This window comes from Mustela putorius, unplaced genomic scaffold (assembly GCF_011764305.1).
Source record: "Mustela putorius furo isolate JIRA1106 unplaced genomic scaffold, ASM1176430v1.1 tig00000788_pilon_pilon_pilon, whole genome shotgun sequence".
Taxonomy (NCBI): domain Eukaryota; kingdom Metazoa; phylum Chordata; class Mammalia; order Carnivora; family Mustelidae; genus Mustela; species Mustela putorius.
The window spans coordinates 340,786-359,894 of NW_025421481.1; the positions used below are offsets into that span (position 1 = coordinate 340,786).

The 19,109-nt window shown below is 41.1% G+C and overlaps 1 protein-coding gene across 1 annotated transcript in view; it reads right to left on the reverse strand.

The window, feature by feature from the left end:
- Nucleotides 1-19,109, reverse strand: part of POLR3B (RNA polymerase III subunit B) — a 104,611-nt gene that overhangs the window by 70,671 nt on the left and 14,831 nt on the right. The window contains exons 7-11 of the mRNA XM_004743063.3: nt 17,256-17,347; nt 16,045-16,162; nt 14,273-14,381; nt 7,779-7,901; nt 566-685 (exon numbers count right to left, since the gene is read on the reverse strand). Of these exons, the coding sequence (XP_004743120.1) occupies nt 566-685; nt 7,779-7,901; nt 14,273-14,381; nt 16,045-16,162; nt 17,256-17,347 (562 nt within the window). The remainder of the gene's footprint in view (nt 1-565; nt 686-7,778; nt 7,902-14,272; nt 14,382-16,044; nt 16,163-17,255; nt 17,348-19,109) is intronic.

Below are 19,109 nucleotides of genomic sequence, written 5' to 3' on the forward strand. Positions count from 1 at the left end.
CTGGACCCGAGCACCTTCAACGGAAGTAAAGGAGGCTGGACAATGTGAACTCTGAAACTCAAGGTCTAAGGGATGAACTATCCAGCTTTTTAGGAAGGGTCTATGGTGGTAACGGTAGCACAACAGGGAGGAACGTACTTGAGGCCACAGAACGACACACTTAAAGATGGTCAATTTTATGTCAAGTATTTTACAATAAAATAAAATACATTAGCAAGGCACTGCAAGTTTGTTTCATTTAAAAACATCTAATACCACCTCTGTCCTTCAAAACCGTGAGACTGAGTAGTAGCTCTCGTACATGTGTGAACACAGGAAACCATAGTTTTAGATTGAAACAAGACCCAGAGAGAATAAACATGATGCTAATGATAGCACACGGCTAACATTCCCCAAAGTACAAATAATCTACTGATAACAGAAGGTTATTTCCATGGGGCAGCCTAGTCTTTTTTTAGACTCTCTCTTTTTTCTTACAGAACTAGATGTTAAATAACGTGAACCTGCACCCACGGCAGACGGACCCACGGGGCCCCCAGTTCTCAGCGGCACAAGTGCTACCCACCGGCACATGCGTCAGGATGGTAGAAGCCAGGAGCTCTCTTGCCTCTTCTATCTTCGTCTTCTTTGGTCCACCTCCCCACATCCTTTGCCTCCTTACTTTGTTCCCTATATATTTTAATGCCTATAAAAACAGAATATCATCATGTTTGAATGACACCCATCGGAGGGAATCTATTAAACACCTACCCAAACAAAACATACACAAAATGAGCTCTGGATACAGAGAATGCTGCATGAAGCTCAGTCAAAAATCAACATTTGTCATGAATCAATGATAAAAACTAGCATTATATGCTGTCCAATAAACTAGTTCCCTTTTCATAATTTGTTTTCTTACTAAAAAACTGATACATGATCACTGTAGGAAAATTATAATATATAAATAAGAAGATGTGTGTATACACACACACACACACACACATATATACACATTACATATATGAAGCAGCCACCAACCCTCCACCCAGAGAGAACCCCAGTCCACAATTAATATTCCGGAGCTGTACTTTTCTCCCCTCAAAAAAGGAATCACACCATGTGAAGACCTCTATTCCGAAAGCTGCAGAGCACTGCTGAGAAAAAATAAAATTTAAGTAAATCAAGGGTTATGCTGTTTTCACAGACTGGAAGCTTTAATAGTATTAGGATGGCTTACTGTTAAATTCTCTCCAAACTGATGAATAGGCACATCGTAATTGTTCCTGGAAATTAATACTCCTGGGTTTAAAAAACAAAACAAAAAAAACAATCGGGGATGACTGGGTGGCTCAGTCAGTTAAGTATCTGCCTTTGGCTCAGGTCATGATCCCAGAGTCCTGGAATCAAGTCCCACATCAGGCTTCTCCCTCTGCCTGGCACTCCCCCTGCTTGTGCACTTGCTCGCTCTCTCTGATAAATAAATAAAGTCTTTAGAAAAAGAGAGAGATTAAAAAAACAAAAATCAATGGATTCTAAAATTGACATGCAAATGCAAAAGACCTGGAATAGCTCAAACAATCCTGAAAAAGAAAAGGTAGAGGACTGCCACTACCTACTTTTGATTAGAAAGCTATGGTAATCAAGACCGTGTGAGACTGGCATAAGGGCAGACAAACAGATCAATGGAACAATATGTCCAGAAATAAACCCAGGCTTTCATGGTTAGAGGATATTTTAAAAGATTTTATAAATAAATAAAAGTAAATAAATAAATAAAATAAATTTGACTGAGTGAGAGAGGACAAGCAAGGGAGCAGCAGAGGGAGAGGGGAAAAGCAGGCTCCCTTGCATGCAGGGCTGGATCCCAGGACCCTAGGATCATGACCTGAGCCAAAGGCAGAAGCTTAAGCAACTGAATTACCCAGGCCCCCCTGGTCAGATGATTTTTGATTGAAGTACTAAAGCAGTTCAACAGGTGAGGGAAAACATTTTCAACAAATGTTGAAATATCTACATATTTATCTACACATATAAATATATATAAATATCTACATATTTTATCTACATATATAAGGATCTACAAAGTAAAATGTTAACTTTGACCCCTACCTCACACCAAATAAAAAAAATCAGTTTATGTGGATTTTAGAAATAAACATAAAATCTAGAACTATAAAGCTTCTAGAGAAAAACACAGGAGGAGATATTCTTGCCCTTGGGGTAGCCGAAATTTCTTTACACAGGACATAGAAATTGATAACCATAAGACAAACCAAAAAACCCCCTGATAATTAGATTTTATCAAAATTAAAACTGCTCATCAAAAGACAAAGTTACGATAATGAAAAGGGAAGCAACAGACAGAGAGAAAATAGTTACAATAATAAATCTGACAAGAGATTTATACCCAGGATACTTTTTTTTTAAAAAGGGACTAGAAATTCAATACTAAAAAGATAACTCAGTGAGGAAAATAAGCAAAAGATCTGGATACATTACTAAGAAAGTGAGTAGTAAGTCCATGAAGAGTGTCCAACATCATTAGTCATCAGGAAAATGCATACTAAAACCATAATGGGACACACAACATCCAACACCTAGTATAAAGAGTAAAAAAATTAAAAAGACAGACAAGACCAAATATCAGTGAGGATAGGAAGCGATCAGAACTCTCCTGCACTGGGGGTGCGTGGGGTGGCAGATGGACTGCAAAATGGTAATTACTTTGGGAAAAGGTTTAGGAGTTCCAACTTTATCAAAGTTACATACACAACTACTCTTTGATCCAACAATCCTATTTGTAGGTATTTATCTAAGAGACATGCTGACCTGTTCAGGCAAAGACTTGTACAGGAATGTTTACAGCAATTTTATGCATAAGACCCAGAGTGAAAAAAAACAAATGTCCATCCACAAGAAAAGATAAACCATGGGATAGTCATACAGTGTAATACTACTCAGCAATAATGGCCAAATGACACAATATCTCAGACAGTACGCTCAGGAGAAGAAACTGGGCACAAAAGAGTATATTCTGAACAATTTTGTATGTTCTAAAACAGGCAAAATTAACCTGTGGTGAAAAATCAGAACAGCGAGGAAGAAAATCAGAGGATGGAGATAAAAAGGGACTAAGAAGGGACATGAGGTGCAGAAAAATGAAACTGGACCATTTCCCTACACCGCACATGAATATAGACTCAAAATGGATGAAGGACCTCAATGTGAGAAAGGAATCCATCAAAATCCTTGAGGAGAACAGAGGCAGCACCCTCTTCTACCTCAGCCGCAGCAACATCTTCCTAGGAACATCACCAAAGGCAAGGGAAGCAAGGGCAAAAGTGAACTATTGGGATTTCATCAAGATCAAAAGCTTTTGCACAACAAAGGAAACAGTTAACATAACCAAAAGAAAACTGACAGAATGGGAGAAGATATTTGCAAATGACATATCAGATAAAGGGCTAGTGTCCCAAATCCATAAAGCGCTTAGCAAACTCAACACCCAAAGAACAAATAATCCAATCAAGAAATGGGCAGAGGACATGAACAGACATTGCAAAGAAGACATCCAGATGGCCAACAGACATGAAAAAATGCTCCATACCACTCAGCATCAGGGAAATACAAATCAAAACCAGAATGAGATATCACCTCACACCAGTCAGAATGGCTAAAATCAACAAGTCAGGAAATGACAGATGCTGGCAAGGATGCGGAAAAAGGGGAACCCTCCTACACTGTTGGTGGGAATGCAAGCTGGTGCAACCACTCTGGAAAACAGCATGGAGGTTCCTCAAAAAGTTGAAAATAGAGCTACCCTATGACCCAGCAATTGCACTACTGGGTATTTACCCTAAAGATACAAACATAGTGATCCGAAAGGGCATGTGCACCCGAATGTTTATAGCAGCAATGTCCGCAATAGCCAAACTATGGAAAGAACCTAGATGTCCATCAACAGATGAATGGATCAAGAAGATGTGGTATATATACACAATGGAATACTATGCAGCCATCAAAAGAAATGAAATCTTGCCATTTGCGACAATATGGATGGAACTAGAGCGTATCATGCTTAGCGAAATAAGTCAAGCAGAGAAAGACAACTATCATATGATCTCCCTGATATGAGGAAGTGGTGATGCAACATGGGGGCTTAAGTGGGTAGAAGAAGAATCAATGAAACAAGATGGAATTGGGAGGGAGACAAACCATAAGTGACTCTTAATCTCACAAAACAAACTGAGGGTTGCTGGGGGGAGGGGGTTTGGGAGAAGGGGGGTGCAGTTATGGACACTGGGGAGGGTGTATGCTATGTGAGTGTTGTTAAGTGTGTAAACCTGGCGATTCACAGACCTGTACCCCTGGGGATAAAAATACATTATATGCTTATAAAAAAATTAAAAATTTAAATTAAAAAAAAAAGGGACACGAGGGAACTTCCCCGGGGTAATGGAAAAATATTCCACATCAATTATGTAAAATTATGCAATTAAGATTTGTATATTTCAGCACACATAAATTGTACCTAAAATATGAAGTATTAAAACTAATCAAATAGTGGGTGTGAAGAGTAGGTGAAGACTTAGATGAAACAAGATGGCAGACCGTCGGTAATTACTGAAGCTGGGTGATGGGCACAAGGGGGTTCATACTACTCTTCTGTATATTTTGCGCATGTTGTTTTTCCACAATAAAAAGTTTTTAAAGAGGATAATTTTCAAACAACAATGAATGCATTTTTTTTTAACTGGCTTTCAGTTAGTCAGAAAAAGGGGCTGGGATTCCTGATTCTTTATCTTGGAATTCCTGTCCCCAGTTATGTGCCTGGGAAATTTCTGTGCTTCAAAACTAGCTCAGGTATCACCTACTCCTTTTCTCTGCTATGTGAATTCCTTATGCATAAGGAACTAAGTGCTTTCATTCCGCTTTAGACCCTGCCCATATTTTAACTATTTACAGGTATGTCATTCCTACTAGACATTGTGTCATCTTTTTCTTTGAATGGAAGTCCTCCGTGGTAAGATCAGGACATCAGAGGATCCTCTCTGTTTAGTGTTCATTAAAGCATATGGAAAAACTCACACTCGGGACGCCTGGGTGGCTCAGTGGATTAAAGCCTCTGCCTTCAGCTCAGGTCATGATCTCAGGGTCCTGGGATCGAGCCCCGCATTGGGCTCTCTGCTCAGTGGGGAGCCTGTTTCCCTCCCTTTCTCTGCCTACTTATGATTTCTGTCTGTCAAATAAACAAATAAAATCTTCAAAAAAAAAAAAAAAAAAAAAACCAAAAACCTCAGACGTGCCAACCCCTGCCACCATGACCCAGCAATAAGTAGGATCCAGCACCGGATAAAAGCCAGCCCACAGTCAGTGGGAACTGCCAAGAGACAAGCAGTTCAGTCCTCCCTCAACTGTCCTCATGAAATTCTGATCTTCCAGTTCCCTTGGGAAAGAAGCAAGAAGCTAAAGATTCTTCACTTTGAGGAGAGAAACAGAGGAACACAGGGGCCTAGTACCCCTTCTGAGTTAGCTTGCAGTCAGATTTTTTCTGGCGTAATAATGTTATCATGGCTGTGCAGTGTGAGAGTCGGGGTGAGAGCCCGACCCGGGCATAAACAGGTTAACGTGAAACCCCCTCCGTGCATCCTATCCTCCGAAGAAGGTTATAAATAATTTCTTCTCTCTATGCCACAGCCCTTGAAGAGAATGACAGAAAATAACCGTGAGCAAGACCCAGCAAGTGGCTTTGTGAGCAGAAGGAATGGAGGAGAGACACCAAGGGAAGCGTTCAACACAAACACAATTCAGGTGTTAAGAAATCCACTAAGTGCCACATCGCCAAAAGTTCACCACGCACTTGCTACTTGCTCACTTACAATAGCATACAATACCCACGTTGCCCTAACTCGTATGTCGCACTTACCAACCATTTTGGATTATGCATGGCCTCAAGAGCATCTTCTTAGTTGCAGATTATTAATCCCTGCTCTAACCCAGCACAGCAGAGTATGAGCCATGTTCGTGTCACACCCCGTCTGCATATTCCCATCTCTGAACTGAACTTCTCTCATTGTGTTAGCTAATGTTTCCGGTCAGCACCTGTATAGCAGAAGTAAATGATTTCCCAACCCATTATTTGCCCTGCTCACACAGCTCTGTGATGCCGGGGTTACAGGGCTATCTGAGCACCGGTGATGCTGTTTGTTATAAAAGGGGTAACGGATCTCACTGTGTCCACTGAAGGATTGTGAAGGTAGAATGCTCTTCCCGAACGTTACACAGCTTTAGAGGAGAGCGTGTATCTCCCCAAACTTGGCCAACTCCTGGGTATTTCTTTACATTTCCTCTTCATGTTCTTGGAGCCCTTGGACAATAAAATTCCAGTGTGTAACAAAGACTCATGCTCACTACATATTTCATTTTCAATAAAGACCAAACGTAGAACCTCCTAAATCCAAACAACTTCTCCTGATGCGGCCTGCCCAAGAACTTGAGTTGACTCTTACTTAACTGCATGAAAAGAAGGCAGGGGTAAGAATAATCCTTACCGATTTGTGCTTTGGGATTATATACACTTACATATGATGATTAACCTTAAATGTTTGTCTGGCTCAGTCTATGAAAATATCAATAGAGGTGTGATTTTTCAGAACATACACTAACAGATGTAAGTGGGAAAATGCTATCTCTATAAGCATCCCAGGTAACAAGAAAAATGCCACCTGGAATTTATACTTCACTGTATGTAACTCCCAGAACAGACAATGTAATACAGATATGTAGTAAGCACTGTCTACTGTGCTTCTGTAGCAGGAATCCCTACCTCTCAGGATGGTTATGAGGTGCACTGCCGCGGACTGATACTTAGCAAAGTACTTTACAACTTGGCACCCGACATGTGGCTGTGAGGTCTCCAGTCACAAGGGCAGGGAAGTAAAATTGTTTTTAATATTTTTTATTTCTATTATGTTTAGCGTGTGTACATACACACACATATATATATGAAGACAAGAAACTAATCTTGTCCTAAAATCCCCAAGGTCCAGCTAGAAGTTCTTTGGCAGGTCGATGAAAGCTTGTACTGGTAAAGGTTTCTGATCCTGGCTTTTCTTGCTGATGACACCAGGAATTCAGAAAAAGGGACTGAGACCATATACAACTGGACACTGAAAGCAACTGGAAGTAGGGAATAAGAAGGGAACTTGAGGAGAAATGAAGGAAAAAAATCTTCTACACTAGAGTTGCTGTAGTTCAAAAACATATATTGGGGCAACTGGGTGGTGCAGTAGGTTAAGCGTTCAACTGTTGGTTTCAGCTCATGTAATGATCTCAGGGTCATGAGCTCGAGCCCCACATCAGGCTCTGCACTCAGAACAGAATCTGCTTAAGATTCTTTCTCTCCCTCTGTAACCCCTGCTGTGTACTCGTTGACATGCACTCTAATAAATAAATAAATCTCTCTAAAAATACCCCAAAAAACAGAAAAACAAAAACATAGATCACTCGGGCAAATAACTGAAAGAAGAGTACTTGCTATTTTATCAGAACAAAAGCCTCTTGGACACATATCCCCCTTCAGGGTTAGACACCATAGGCTGACAATTTATCAAGGCAGACTCCTTCCTCCAATTCCTAACACACCAGTAAAAGAAGCTTCTCTACTGTTCCTCCCAACTCCCGAACACCCTCCCGCACCTACACCCCAAGAAGTCACTGCATCTGATGCTTTATGCACGAGCAACATTAAATCTCCAATTCCCTTTCATAGCAAAGGACGACATGAAAAGACACACCTGCATCTGTGTGAAAATCTGAGCTTTCTGGCACTCTTCCAAGCTGGGCCCAAAAGCAGCCATCACGTGCTCCTCTGTTCCAATCATCTGTACAATTTCCTGGTCACTCTCAACACCCATGGCCTAGGAAGGAAAGAAAAGACAGAAAGAGTGTTGGCTTTGTGTTAACTCACTGACATTTGCTTATGCTAATTTGGCATTGTTTGTGGGTATTACTTCTAAGCAAAAGCTAGCTCTTTTCTCAGAAACGGTGCCATCTGGCATTGGCAGCCCCAGCCCAAGCTGCAGAAGAACCTGAAATAGAAATTTTGATTGGGAAGAGGAAAACAAACATTCTCAAGCACTTTTTTCTCATGTGTGCAATCTTCTAAAATGTTTGAATATCCTGCAAGTGTCATCGTGAAAAAGGAGGTAGGAAGATATAGCAGAGACACTGATCGCAATTACGAAAGCAAACTAAAAAATTAAAACAAAACAGCCAAAGAGCGGTAAATCAGAAAATACGCACTGCTGAAAGTAAACAGAACCCCAATTAGTTTTGTCGCAAGACTAATTTTTCTGAGTACTATCGATTCATTCACATTTAGGCTAGAAGAATTTTTCCTAAAGGATGTTTTAACTCACTATTCCAGAGATACCAAGCTATACTTAACGCAGGTTTTAAGAAGATTTAAAAAAAAACAAAACTAAACTAAACTAAACTAAAAACACACTTAAGAGGTTTAAGAAACCCACTTATCTTAAGTGTTTCAAGGTGGCAGCCGGCAACACCGGTCTTTGTAGATTCCATATGGCACTAGGGCTCACTCCTTCACACATCCGCCTGGAATTCTGCCATATCAAGAAATAGAGCATAATCTCACTAAACCTCTCTTGGCAGAGAAAGAATGTGCTTCTTAGAAGTTACGGGAAAAGTTATGTTTGCATTAAAATTTTTCCTTCAGCTATGCAGAGAAAACGGAACCAGAGAACAAACGGAACCCACATTAGTAAACCGTCTTGTTAGGCTTCCATGCTCTGGTGCCTGCTTCCCCACACATGGGGGAGAAGGAGGGACACCGAGTCTCAGGTTCCAGGGAGGAACGTGGAGAACATAAGCAGGGCACAGCGGGCAGAGCACCTCTTGGAGTCACGAGATCAGAAGTATCCGTCCTTCAACAAGGTCAGTGACCGACTTCACAACCACTACTGCTGAACCGCCTTGTCCACCTGTTTCTTCATATCTTTGAACAAGAGGATGCAAAATTCTACAGCTCTCCATTTGAATTTGAGTAATCTGTGATCCCAAAATTCGATGTGGATACTTCAGGGTCAGATGTAAACTGACTGAAGGTTTGAAACTTTTGTGGGGGGGCAGTTAAATACATGCTAGTCCCTTCAGGCCACCTGTGGTGGTTTGAAAAACATTCACCAAATTCTTTGACGCTCTCTTCACAAGGTAAAGACGACTCCTCCTTCAGAGTGGAAGCTCAACTCAATGACTCACTTTTTTTTTTTTAATTTTTAAAAATTTTTTAAAGATTTTTATTTATTTATTTGACAGACAGAGATCACAGGTAGGCAGAGAGGCAGGCAGAGAGAGAGGAAGGGAAGCAGGCTCCCTGCTGAGCAGAGAGCCCGATGCGGGGCTCGATCACAGGACCCTGGGACCATGACCTGAGCCGAAGGCAGAGGCTTTAACCCACTGAGCCACCAGGTGCCCCTCAATGACTCCCTTTTATAAGAAAGAAGCACAGAGTGCAACTGCGGAGCCCTGGTTATGAATAGCACCGCGGCTTCCTGCTTGCCCTTGCCCGTGAAGAGCACGTGGGCGGGAAGCCAGCGGCCATGTCCTGCAGACACTCGTGCAGCCTGTGGAAAGGTCCGGTGGTGAGGAGTGAAATGCCATCATGGGGGAGCCGTGAATGGAAGTGGACCCCACTGCGCTCCAGTCCAGCCTCTGGGTGACTTCAGCGCGGGCAGACAACTTGACTCCTCAAAGACCCTGAGCCTGAACCACCCAGCCAAGCAACCTCCACATCTCCGACCAACAGCAACTGTGCTATAATTTGTTACACAGCACAGATATCTAACAGACCAACTTTTGGAATTAAATTTGCTATTTAAACGTAAAAAAAGCTTTGAAAATGTAGAACTTGTTTTGCTCAAAACTGTGTTTTGGAAACAAAGATGCTCTCACAACCCAAATCTCTTCTATACTTTAATTTTCATCGTTTTCGCTCTAATTTGATAGGACACATTTGTTCAAATGGACACACATAAACAGCACTACTTAAAAATACTAAAAATATAATTAAAAATTTTAAGTTCGAAACACTTAGGAGTTCATGGATTAAAAGAGAGCAATCTTAAAAAAACTGTTATCAGTTCTAATTTTTAAACCAATGAAGGAAAACACCCTAGATTACCCTCTGATGAAGTATAGGGAGGGCATCTACTCTCACAGTGATGGTATGTAGGTAGACCTGTCTACATTTTCTCCTTGGTCTGCAAGAAGCCAGAGAGAAACACGAGAAGAGAGTATTTCTCTGCGAAAAGCTAATTAGAATATAAATTAACTTTTGCCTCTCAATCTCCCAGGAGAGTGTTATATGTGTTTCAACGGAATCAAAACAGACAAATATACAAAAAACAACACCAAGGCAAGTAATCTGCAGTAGAATCTAGTCACCCTTTCCAAAAATCATTGATAATAAAACTTTGTAAGCAATGCACTTCCCTCCCCAGGGGAAAGTGCAAACACTAAAAGAGATCCACATGGGACGGATGCCAACCGGAGCGTGCAAAATGATTGAGCAGGAGAAGTTCTCGCTGGGACAGAAGTGGAATACGAGAGCTGAATGGCCAGTAGCATTCTGGATCAGTCCCCTCTCCTGAGGCAGGACAACCTCTACACCTGAACCGAAGCCACCTGGGTTATTTTAGTAATTAATTTTTAGTTCAACAATTTCTAAGTGAAAAAGACTACATAGGTTTGGCGTGTAACAGTAGTGAAAAAGTCCTCCCACATTCTCATCTGACATACGGAGCTGCTTCAAGCTGTCCCGAAGCTGAATCTGAGCAGTAATTTTATAACTGCATAAAATTTTCAAGTGTTCTAACATGGATCTAAACAGACTGCTTAGGCCTTCCAAATATTTCTAAGCCACGAAGCAAAGATACGCCAAGTACATGGTAAATGACACCATATGTGCAGGGAGAAGGATCAGTGGCAAAGCTCTGCTCTACAAGGACTAAACCCCTCCTCTACCGGGTCACTGAACAACAGGGTGGTAACTCGGTCAGGTTATCACCGAAAGCGGTCCAGTGCCGAAGACCAAACTGATTTTATGACTACTCAGCCTTGGGAAGTCAGAGCTACAAATAAATGACATATTGCTATGGAAACGACAGCAAAATGTTCAACCATTGTGCTTTACAGACATAATTTAGACATCTGAAAACTAGCTTTATAAGGAACTCTTTGTACTCCAGATATCTGAAATCATTTCACCTGACTAATAAGTCAGAAATGAATGCTGTATAATGACCTTGTGAAGAAACAGCAGAGATGATACGTTTCAGCAGGTCACCCAGTCTGGCCATGGGGAGTAAGACAGAACAAAAATGAGGGCATATGCTCTTTAGGAAGCGGCATAGTCTTCTCTTCGCATACCCACTAAGTGTGACTACAAGTGTGACTTGTGAAGACCGAATACTAATGAGAGACGAACACGTCCACTGACAGTGATTTGCTGAAATACACTGTGCGATGGAGGGATGGGGAGAAAGTGCTTAAAATACCTAATATTCAGAAATCTCTAATCTTTCTTCAGACAGGAATCGATCTACTATCACTAAAAGCAGTCTTAGTAGATACCAAAAGAACTGCGATGGTCCTCTTTAACTCTGCAATCTTTTCTCTTTAAAGGTCAAAAATTTCAATGTAAGTTTGTTTCCAAGAAACAATGCCCAGCCCCCTTGAAATCTGATCTTCTTTTCTATAAAAACTTTCAGACTACAGAGGCCATCACAGAGCATCTGCTGAATACTTGGGAATACAAAGTGTAAAGTGGGAAAGATTCATGGGCAGGAGAACCTTTGTAGTGATTCAAGTCCATAAATAAGGCTGATCTAGGTCTTAAAAAGCTTTAGCCGTCATATTCAGACCCAGCATGGAACCTGGAAACCCTGCTGCTTCTGTCACTTTTAGCCAATTGTTGGTTACAATCAACAACCATCAAGTCCTAATGACTGTCAAGGTCTGTGTTAGGGCCACACAACACAGAAAGAGAAATGATGTGACTTTCCTGGTCTCCCAGTTTATTTTCCCCAGCTCCAGACACTGAACGTGGAGGCAGAGCGAAGGCAAGAGAAACAGTATCTTCATTCTAGGCTGCCCATTTTTCAAAAAAATAGATGATCTCCTTTGCATTTCAGGACAACCCTCCCAGGTGAAATTTTCACTTTGCAGGGGAATTATCCAAGACGCAGGGAGACTGGAAAATCTGCCTGAGGTCACACAGTTAACGAGTAGAGAAGCTGGAATTTGGCCTAGATCTGTCTGATGCTAAGATCTCCCATTTTCCGTGTTGCTGCCCAGATGGAAAAGCCTTCATAGAAGTCATCAGACAAGGTTCCATCAGGCTATTAAAATGTCCCTCTAATAGGAGACCGCAAAACGGGACTATCTGTGACCAATGTACTTCGTTTATTTAAACTGAAAAATTTTAAATAGTTGTTGTCATTCTTATACATGCTGATTAGCATGCAATGGTTAGTTCTCATGAGAAATTTCTGGCCACATGCCCAAGTTTTTTTTAAAAAAACATCTAATTCCATTCCCAGGAGTTAAGTCTCACAAACTACTCAGCAATATACACAAATATGCATGTAGAAGAAGACCCAGGATTGTGTATCAGAGTAAAAACTTAGGGGAAAAAGGACACTTAAATGTCCCCCTACGGGAAACTGGTTAAACAGATTACACCACCCATGGCTAATTCCTGTAGGACACCTACTAAAAATAATAATGATGTAGCTCTGTATTTATAGATATGGAAAGCTTTTCACAATTCACTGTTCAGCGGGGAAAAAATAGTAAAATCTATGTGTATATTATCAAAGCAAAGGAAGAAGGGTCTGAAAAAACAGGTCCAAAAATGTAGTTCTACTTTTCAGTAACTTTCTAAATTTGTACAATTCAAGGACTGTTTTATAATCAGAAAAGGAGAAATCTGAAATCTCAACTACAGGTTATATTAAAGTACATATTAATTTACAGCCCCATTCTAAAAAGAACTTAAGTTTGCTATAAGCACATGTATACATTTGCAATATAATATTAAATTCGACAGAAGAAACTGTCTTATCAAAATTTTGCTACTTAGCCAAAAAAGTATTTGATAAACGTTTTCTGATTTTAACATATCCATGTTAAAATGTGATGTATTTTCCATGTGAGTAACATAAGACTACTGCATTATTATAATCAATTTTTAATTTCTGATCTAAGGAAAGTAGTCCAAAGCGACATTAAGCCTCTAAAACATCCATGAAACTCTTTTTGATCCATGGGAACACACTGCCCTCTACTGGAGATGCAATTCTACACAGAAGAAATTTTTTTTTTTTTAAATTTATTTTCAGAAAAACAGTATTCATTATTTTTTCACCACACCCAGTGCTCCATGCAATCCGTGCCCTCTATAATACCCACCACCTGGTACCCCAACCTCCCACACCCTCCGCCACTTCAAACCCCTCAGATTGTGTTTTCAGAGTCCATAGTCTCTCGTGATTCACCTCCCCTTCCAATTTACCCCAACTCCCTTCTCCTCTCTAACACCCCTTGTCCTCCATGCTATTTGTTATGCTCCACAAATAAGTGAAACCATATGATAACTGACTCTCTCTGCTTGACTTATTTCACTCAGCATAATCTCTTCCAGTCCCGTCCACGTTGCTACAAAAGTTGGGTATTCATCCTTTCTGATGGAGGCATAATACTCCACAGTGTATATGGACCACATCTTCCTTATCCATTCGTCCGTTGAAGGGCATCTTGGTTCTTTCCATAGTTTGGCGACCGTGGCCATTGCTGCTATAAACATTGGGGTACAGATGGCCCTTCTTTTCACGACATCTGTATCCCTGGGGTAAATACCCAGGAGAGCAATTGCAGGGTCATAGGGAAGCTCCCAGAAACCAGGAGCACCAGTGTCCCAGGTAGGATAACTATGTGGTTAGGTCCCAGGGAGTAGAAGGGCTTACTTCTCACTATATATCCTTTCGTACCTTAGGATTTTTTATTGCACAGCTGTTAAAAAATAGTGAAAACACGTGAACCCTGATCTTAGTAGCTTTCAATTTAAAATATATTACATAACTGACAATGTACGTATGCCACAAATCTTTCCATTCCTCGAGATCCTTAGCCTCCAAATTTCTAATGACATATGAAAATAAAGCAAGAAAGGCTTCTTATCATTTTCAGTAGGCACCTGCAGCCTTACCTTAAATATGATGACAATGGGAATATCTTCTGACAACGTATTATGCCTCAAATAAAATCGTCCCTGTTTCACAGCCATATTGGTTCTGCTTTTTTTCTCATGGGTGGAGCTACAAGGAAACACAAGTTGGTTAAACTGTGTCCCCACTTGGTTTCAAACCAGTAGCATGCAGCAGCAATGATCATCGATCAGTAAGACTCAGTCATCAGTAATGATCAGGAAGCTCCTTCCTAATAGATGCCTTTTGAAGATGCGTAACTCCTTCCCAAGCTTTCCTGCCATTTCCATGAATATTTAAAAACACTACACGTTTCTATAGCTTTGAGAATAGGGTGGAGTTTTGTGGGTGAGGAAGTGACAAATTTATTTTGACCCTACTTCACCTTGGTTCCACCTGAACTGCTGATTCAGTGTGAGGTACATTCGTGATCAATTTTATACATTTCAAAAAAAAAAAACAAAACCTCAGAAGAATCTATACCACAATGAAAAAATGATGAAGAAATGAATTTATACTCGAGTGTTTAAATTAATAATCCAATAAAACATATTCACACTCTTACTATACAGTGAAGCCAAAAGAAACTACGGAATCTCCTTTCATTGGTATCTCATCAGCTACCAAGTTCCTAATAGATTTAAAAACATTTCCAAGTGTAATCGGCTACAACAAGAACACACACTACTCACCCGCTAGGCACCATTAACACTACGTGGCACACTCATATTAGCTCTGATCTCCTACATACTATGCTTACTCGGAAGGACTGTCTCCAAATCACACGAGAGGAAACCACTGCTTAGAGATCTGTAACTTCCCATCCAAGTGCCTCATAACTACCGAACAATAACTCTGGGATTTAGATCCCGATTCCCTGGCTCCAAAAGCTGTAGACAGTAGGAACACCTGGGTCACAGAATTATTAGCTCTGGGTCCAAATGCTGGCCACCTCTTCTGACCAGTAGGACCTTGAGCCCAAGGCCTGTTACTCAGCAGTGAAAGAGAAATAACACCACTTATCTTGGAGGGCTGAGGTGACAAATACAGCAACTGTTACACTGCCTAGCGCCTAGTGACTGCTCAGTAAATGGCCATTATTGTTAGCTGTCCCCATCCCCTCGGCCGATCAGAAAGGAAAATTAAAGAAGTCTGAGTTGTACAGTTTATTACAGGTCGTCGGAGGACAAACAACCCTACTGAATACTGACATATTGATTATTCTATGACTGCTTCCTTCCCAGAACGTTTGAATTTATAAATTTCAAATTACATATGATAATAAATCAGAGAAAAGTTACAGCAGACAAGAGATGCTGCTGGAGAAAAATGAGTACACTGTGAAAGAGGCCAGTCAAGAAAACTAACAATAAGATGTAAGTCCATGACAGAATTCATTAAATATTAAGTAAAAAATAATCTCTGGTCATAACAATGTAGAAATACACTATGCAACATGGTCAAAGCCTAAAAACAAACATGAAAAAGAAAAGGAGTGGTTTCATATTTCTTTTTTCAACATTCCTTTACTACAACAAAATCCAACTTGAATAAAACAGCTAGTAGCCTTTCAACCAATGTTTCACACTTTCATTGCTAAAAATTTTAAATCAATACTCCATGTTTCCAGAGTTACACAATAAATTGAATCATTAAACAGACCAATATTTTGCTGCTTCTTATAGAAGTAACAGGCTATCTCTGTACTGAAACACAGTCATCCGATATTAATGGAATTATCAGCATTTCTTAGCAACATCCCTGCTTTCCGTACCTGGTAACTGAAGCACCAACCGCCCCTTTCCTGTCGGCCTCCACGATGATCCTGTTCTTAGACAGCTGCTCTTGGATAAGAATAACTTTCTCTACCCCCTTGACAATGAAGTAGCCACCTGCCCAAAGGAAGCAAGAAAAGGTTCACATCCTGTTCTGAGAGTGTGACTGAGGAGCCACAGTGATCTCCTGATTCAGAGACCCCCTCCTCCACTGCTCCAGGGTGCTGACCAACACTCAGAGCATTTGCTGATGCTGTTGTATGAACGATGACAGTGTCAGCACGTGACTTTAGACAAACAAGCCACTAGAAAATAAACTTCTTGAAGACAGGGACCAGATTTTACTGGTTGTACGTATGACCAGCGCCAGACATTCACAAGAGGCAAATGGAAAAAATATGTTAAATAAATTAGTCTTCAAATTTCTTAAGCAAAGAGATAACCAACAATCTTCAATATAAACTCAAAATTGCCCTAAGTTTTCTAACAAATCAGGGACAATAGTAGACTAGGATTAGGTTTCCTAAGTATTCCATATTGAACCAAATCCTTAAACATTATCATATGTCCTTTCTTTGCACACAATTCAAAATAAGATAAAGTGAGGCTTCATTTTACTTTTAGAATATAAACAAGAACAAGCAATATATTTGACTTACGTAACATTCTGTTATAGTCTAAAAAAGTCATGTCCTTTGTTAACCTCTTTCCAAGACCTGCTGTGATTTTATATCAATGCAGCTTTAGAGGAATAGATGAAAACCGCTAGAGGAAACAGTACACCTTTTAGAAATATAGACTAAAAGAATAAAGTTGGAGCCAAATTTCTGGATGTTCCGAAAATATTTTTAATTTTTTTTTCTTAGAGAGCACGCAGGTGTGAGCCAGCTGGGTGCTGACAGAAGTGGGGAGGGAGAGAGAGAGAGAGAGAGAGAATCTTAATCAGTCTCTGTGCTCAGGGCAGAACCCACGCAGACCTTAATCTCATCCCCCAGAGATCATAACCCAAGCAGAAGCCGAAATCAAGAGTCCGAGGCCTAATGGGCTTGCGCCACCCAGGAGCCCCATGGTTTGTGGACAGTATTATCCAAGTTCATTATAAAGCAGAAAGGCTGGTATTGTTTTTGAGAATTAAAGCAACAGCAACAGCAAAAGAAAGGCCCAGAAAGGGTAAGAGGTGGGGGGTGAAAACCTAAGGAATCACACATACCTGGATCTAAAGGGCATTCGTTCAGTTTGGCGAATTCTGCTGGCGTCTTCCCCGTGAGAACGCAGTTTGAACTACGCAGCATTATGGGCATTCTATGGAAAAGCAAAAGAAAATATCACATAAAGATGGTCACTGGAAAAAGAGGTGAAAAGAGGCACCATGCTCTGTACACATCACCAAGGGATCTGCATTCCTCTTGGACATTTCAGAAAAGGCAGACAAGCAGCCGTTACGTGAGAGCCGAGTAAAACGAAGCACTTCCCTAGGTTTGCTGCTCTTCCAGTCCGGAGAATAAAAATTCAAGGGTTTAGTTTCCTTAAACTTTGCAGACAGACTTTGGTACTAGTCAGAAATGGCAACTCTCCACCCATGGTAAGCAAAGGGACAGCCATTCGTCACGTAGAAATACCACAATGAACAAAGTGTGAGGAACAAGAGCCTACTAAGACACTTGCCCACAATTTTAAGAACGAAGCAAAACTTCTACATGTGAAAAATATTAATTTAAAAATCTATGAATAGGGGTGCCTGGGTGGCTCAGTGGGTTAAGCCTCTGCCTTCAGCTCAGGTCATGATCTCAGGGTCCTGGGATCGAGCCCCGCATCGGGCTCTCCGCTCAGCAGGGAGCCTGCTTCCCCCTCTCTCTCTGCCTGCCTCTCTGCCTACTTGTGATCTCTTTCTCTCTCTGTCAAATAAATAAATAAAATCTTAAAAAAAGAAAAGAAAAAAAAATCTATGAATAGGCTGAATAACAGATTTGCCCCTGCAGACAGAATTACTGAGCTGTAAAAGAGAGCTGAAGAAATTACTGGGAATGTATTTCAGAAAGACAAAGAGAAGGAATGTGTAACAAAGTTTAAGAGGCAAGGAAAGACAGAGCGAAAAAGTCTCATAGACATCTCATCAGATTCTAGATGGAAAAAATACACACAATGGGCAAGGAGTCTTATTCAGAGATGGCGGCCGTGGACTTTCAGAAATGTAGGCAAGCCATGAACCCACACAATCATATCTACACAGAATAAATAAAAAGAAAGCCACACCAAAGCACACCATAGTCAATATACAGTCATCGAAGACAAAGAGATCTAAAACCCAGAGAGAACAGGCCGCTTACCGAACAGGGAGGGATGACTGGACAACAGGGCCCCACCTGCAATGAAGGCGGGGTTGGGGGTGTACAAAGTGTGGAGGGAGAGTCCCAGCACCTTATTGGTGTTCTGTTAACGGCATCATGCAGAATGAGGTCCACGTGAGGAGCTCTTCGGACAAAACCAAATATCCGGAGTTTTAAATAGTGTCTAAAGTTGATGTACCAAGAAGTAGAGGTACATACACAGCATTTAAAGTTATGGATGCACTAAAATCACCGGAAGAAGAGACATGGTCACGAGATGGGAGCAAGACTGGGGTGAGGAAACAGGGAGGCCTCTTCTTTGTATCGAGTCCTCTCTTGTACTATTTGATTTGTTACCAAGTAGGACTATTACTTAAATTAAATGGAAATCTTCTTCCTTAAACAAACAAAAACAAAACAAAACCACCAAACCCCAAACCCAAAAGCCACAGCCTTCCATGAGGCCATGTATACGGCTGGTGCACGGTCCATGCAAGCAGTCAGACCCACAGGCGGTCGCCCGCACGAGTGCAGTGAATGCGTCACCTCTCCCAGAGTCTGGCACGCGGCAGGTACTCACCAAACCCTGGCTACATGCACGCCTTCCCCGCCTCCTCCTAACCAGGATGTAAGCCCTTTAAATGGCACCAGTGTTCCTGAGCCTGCCTCTCCAGTCTGCCCTTCACAATATTCAACCTGGGAAATTACTTATGATCCAAGATTAAACGGGCATGACG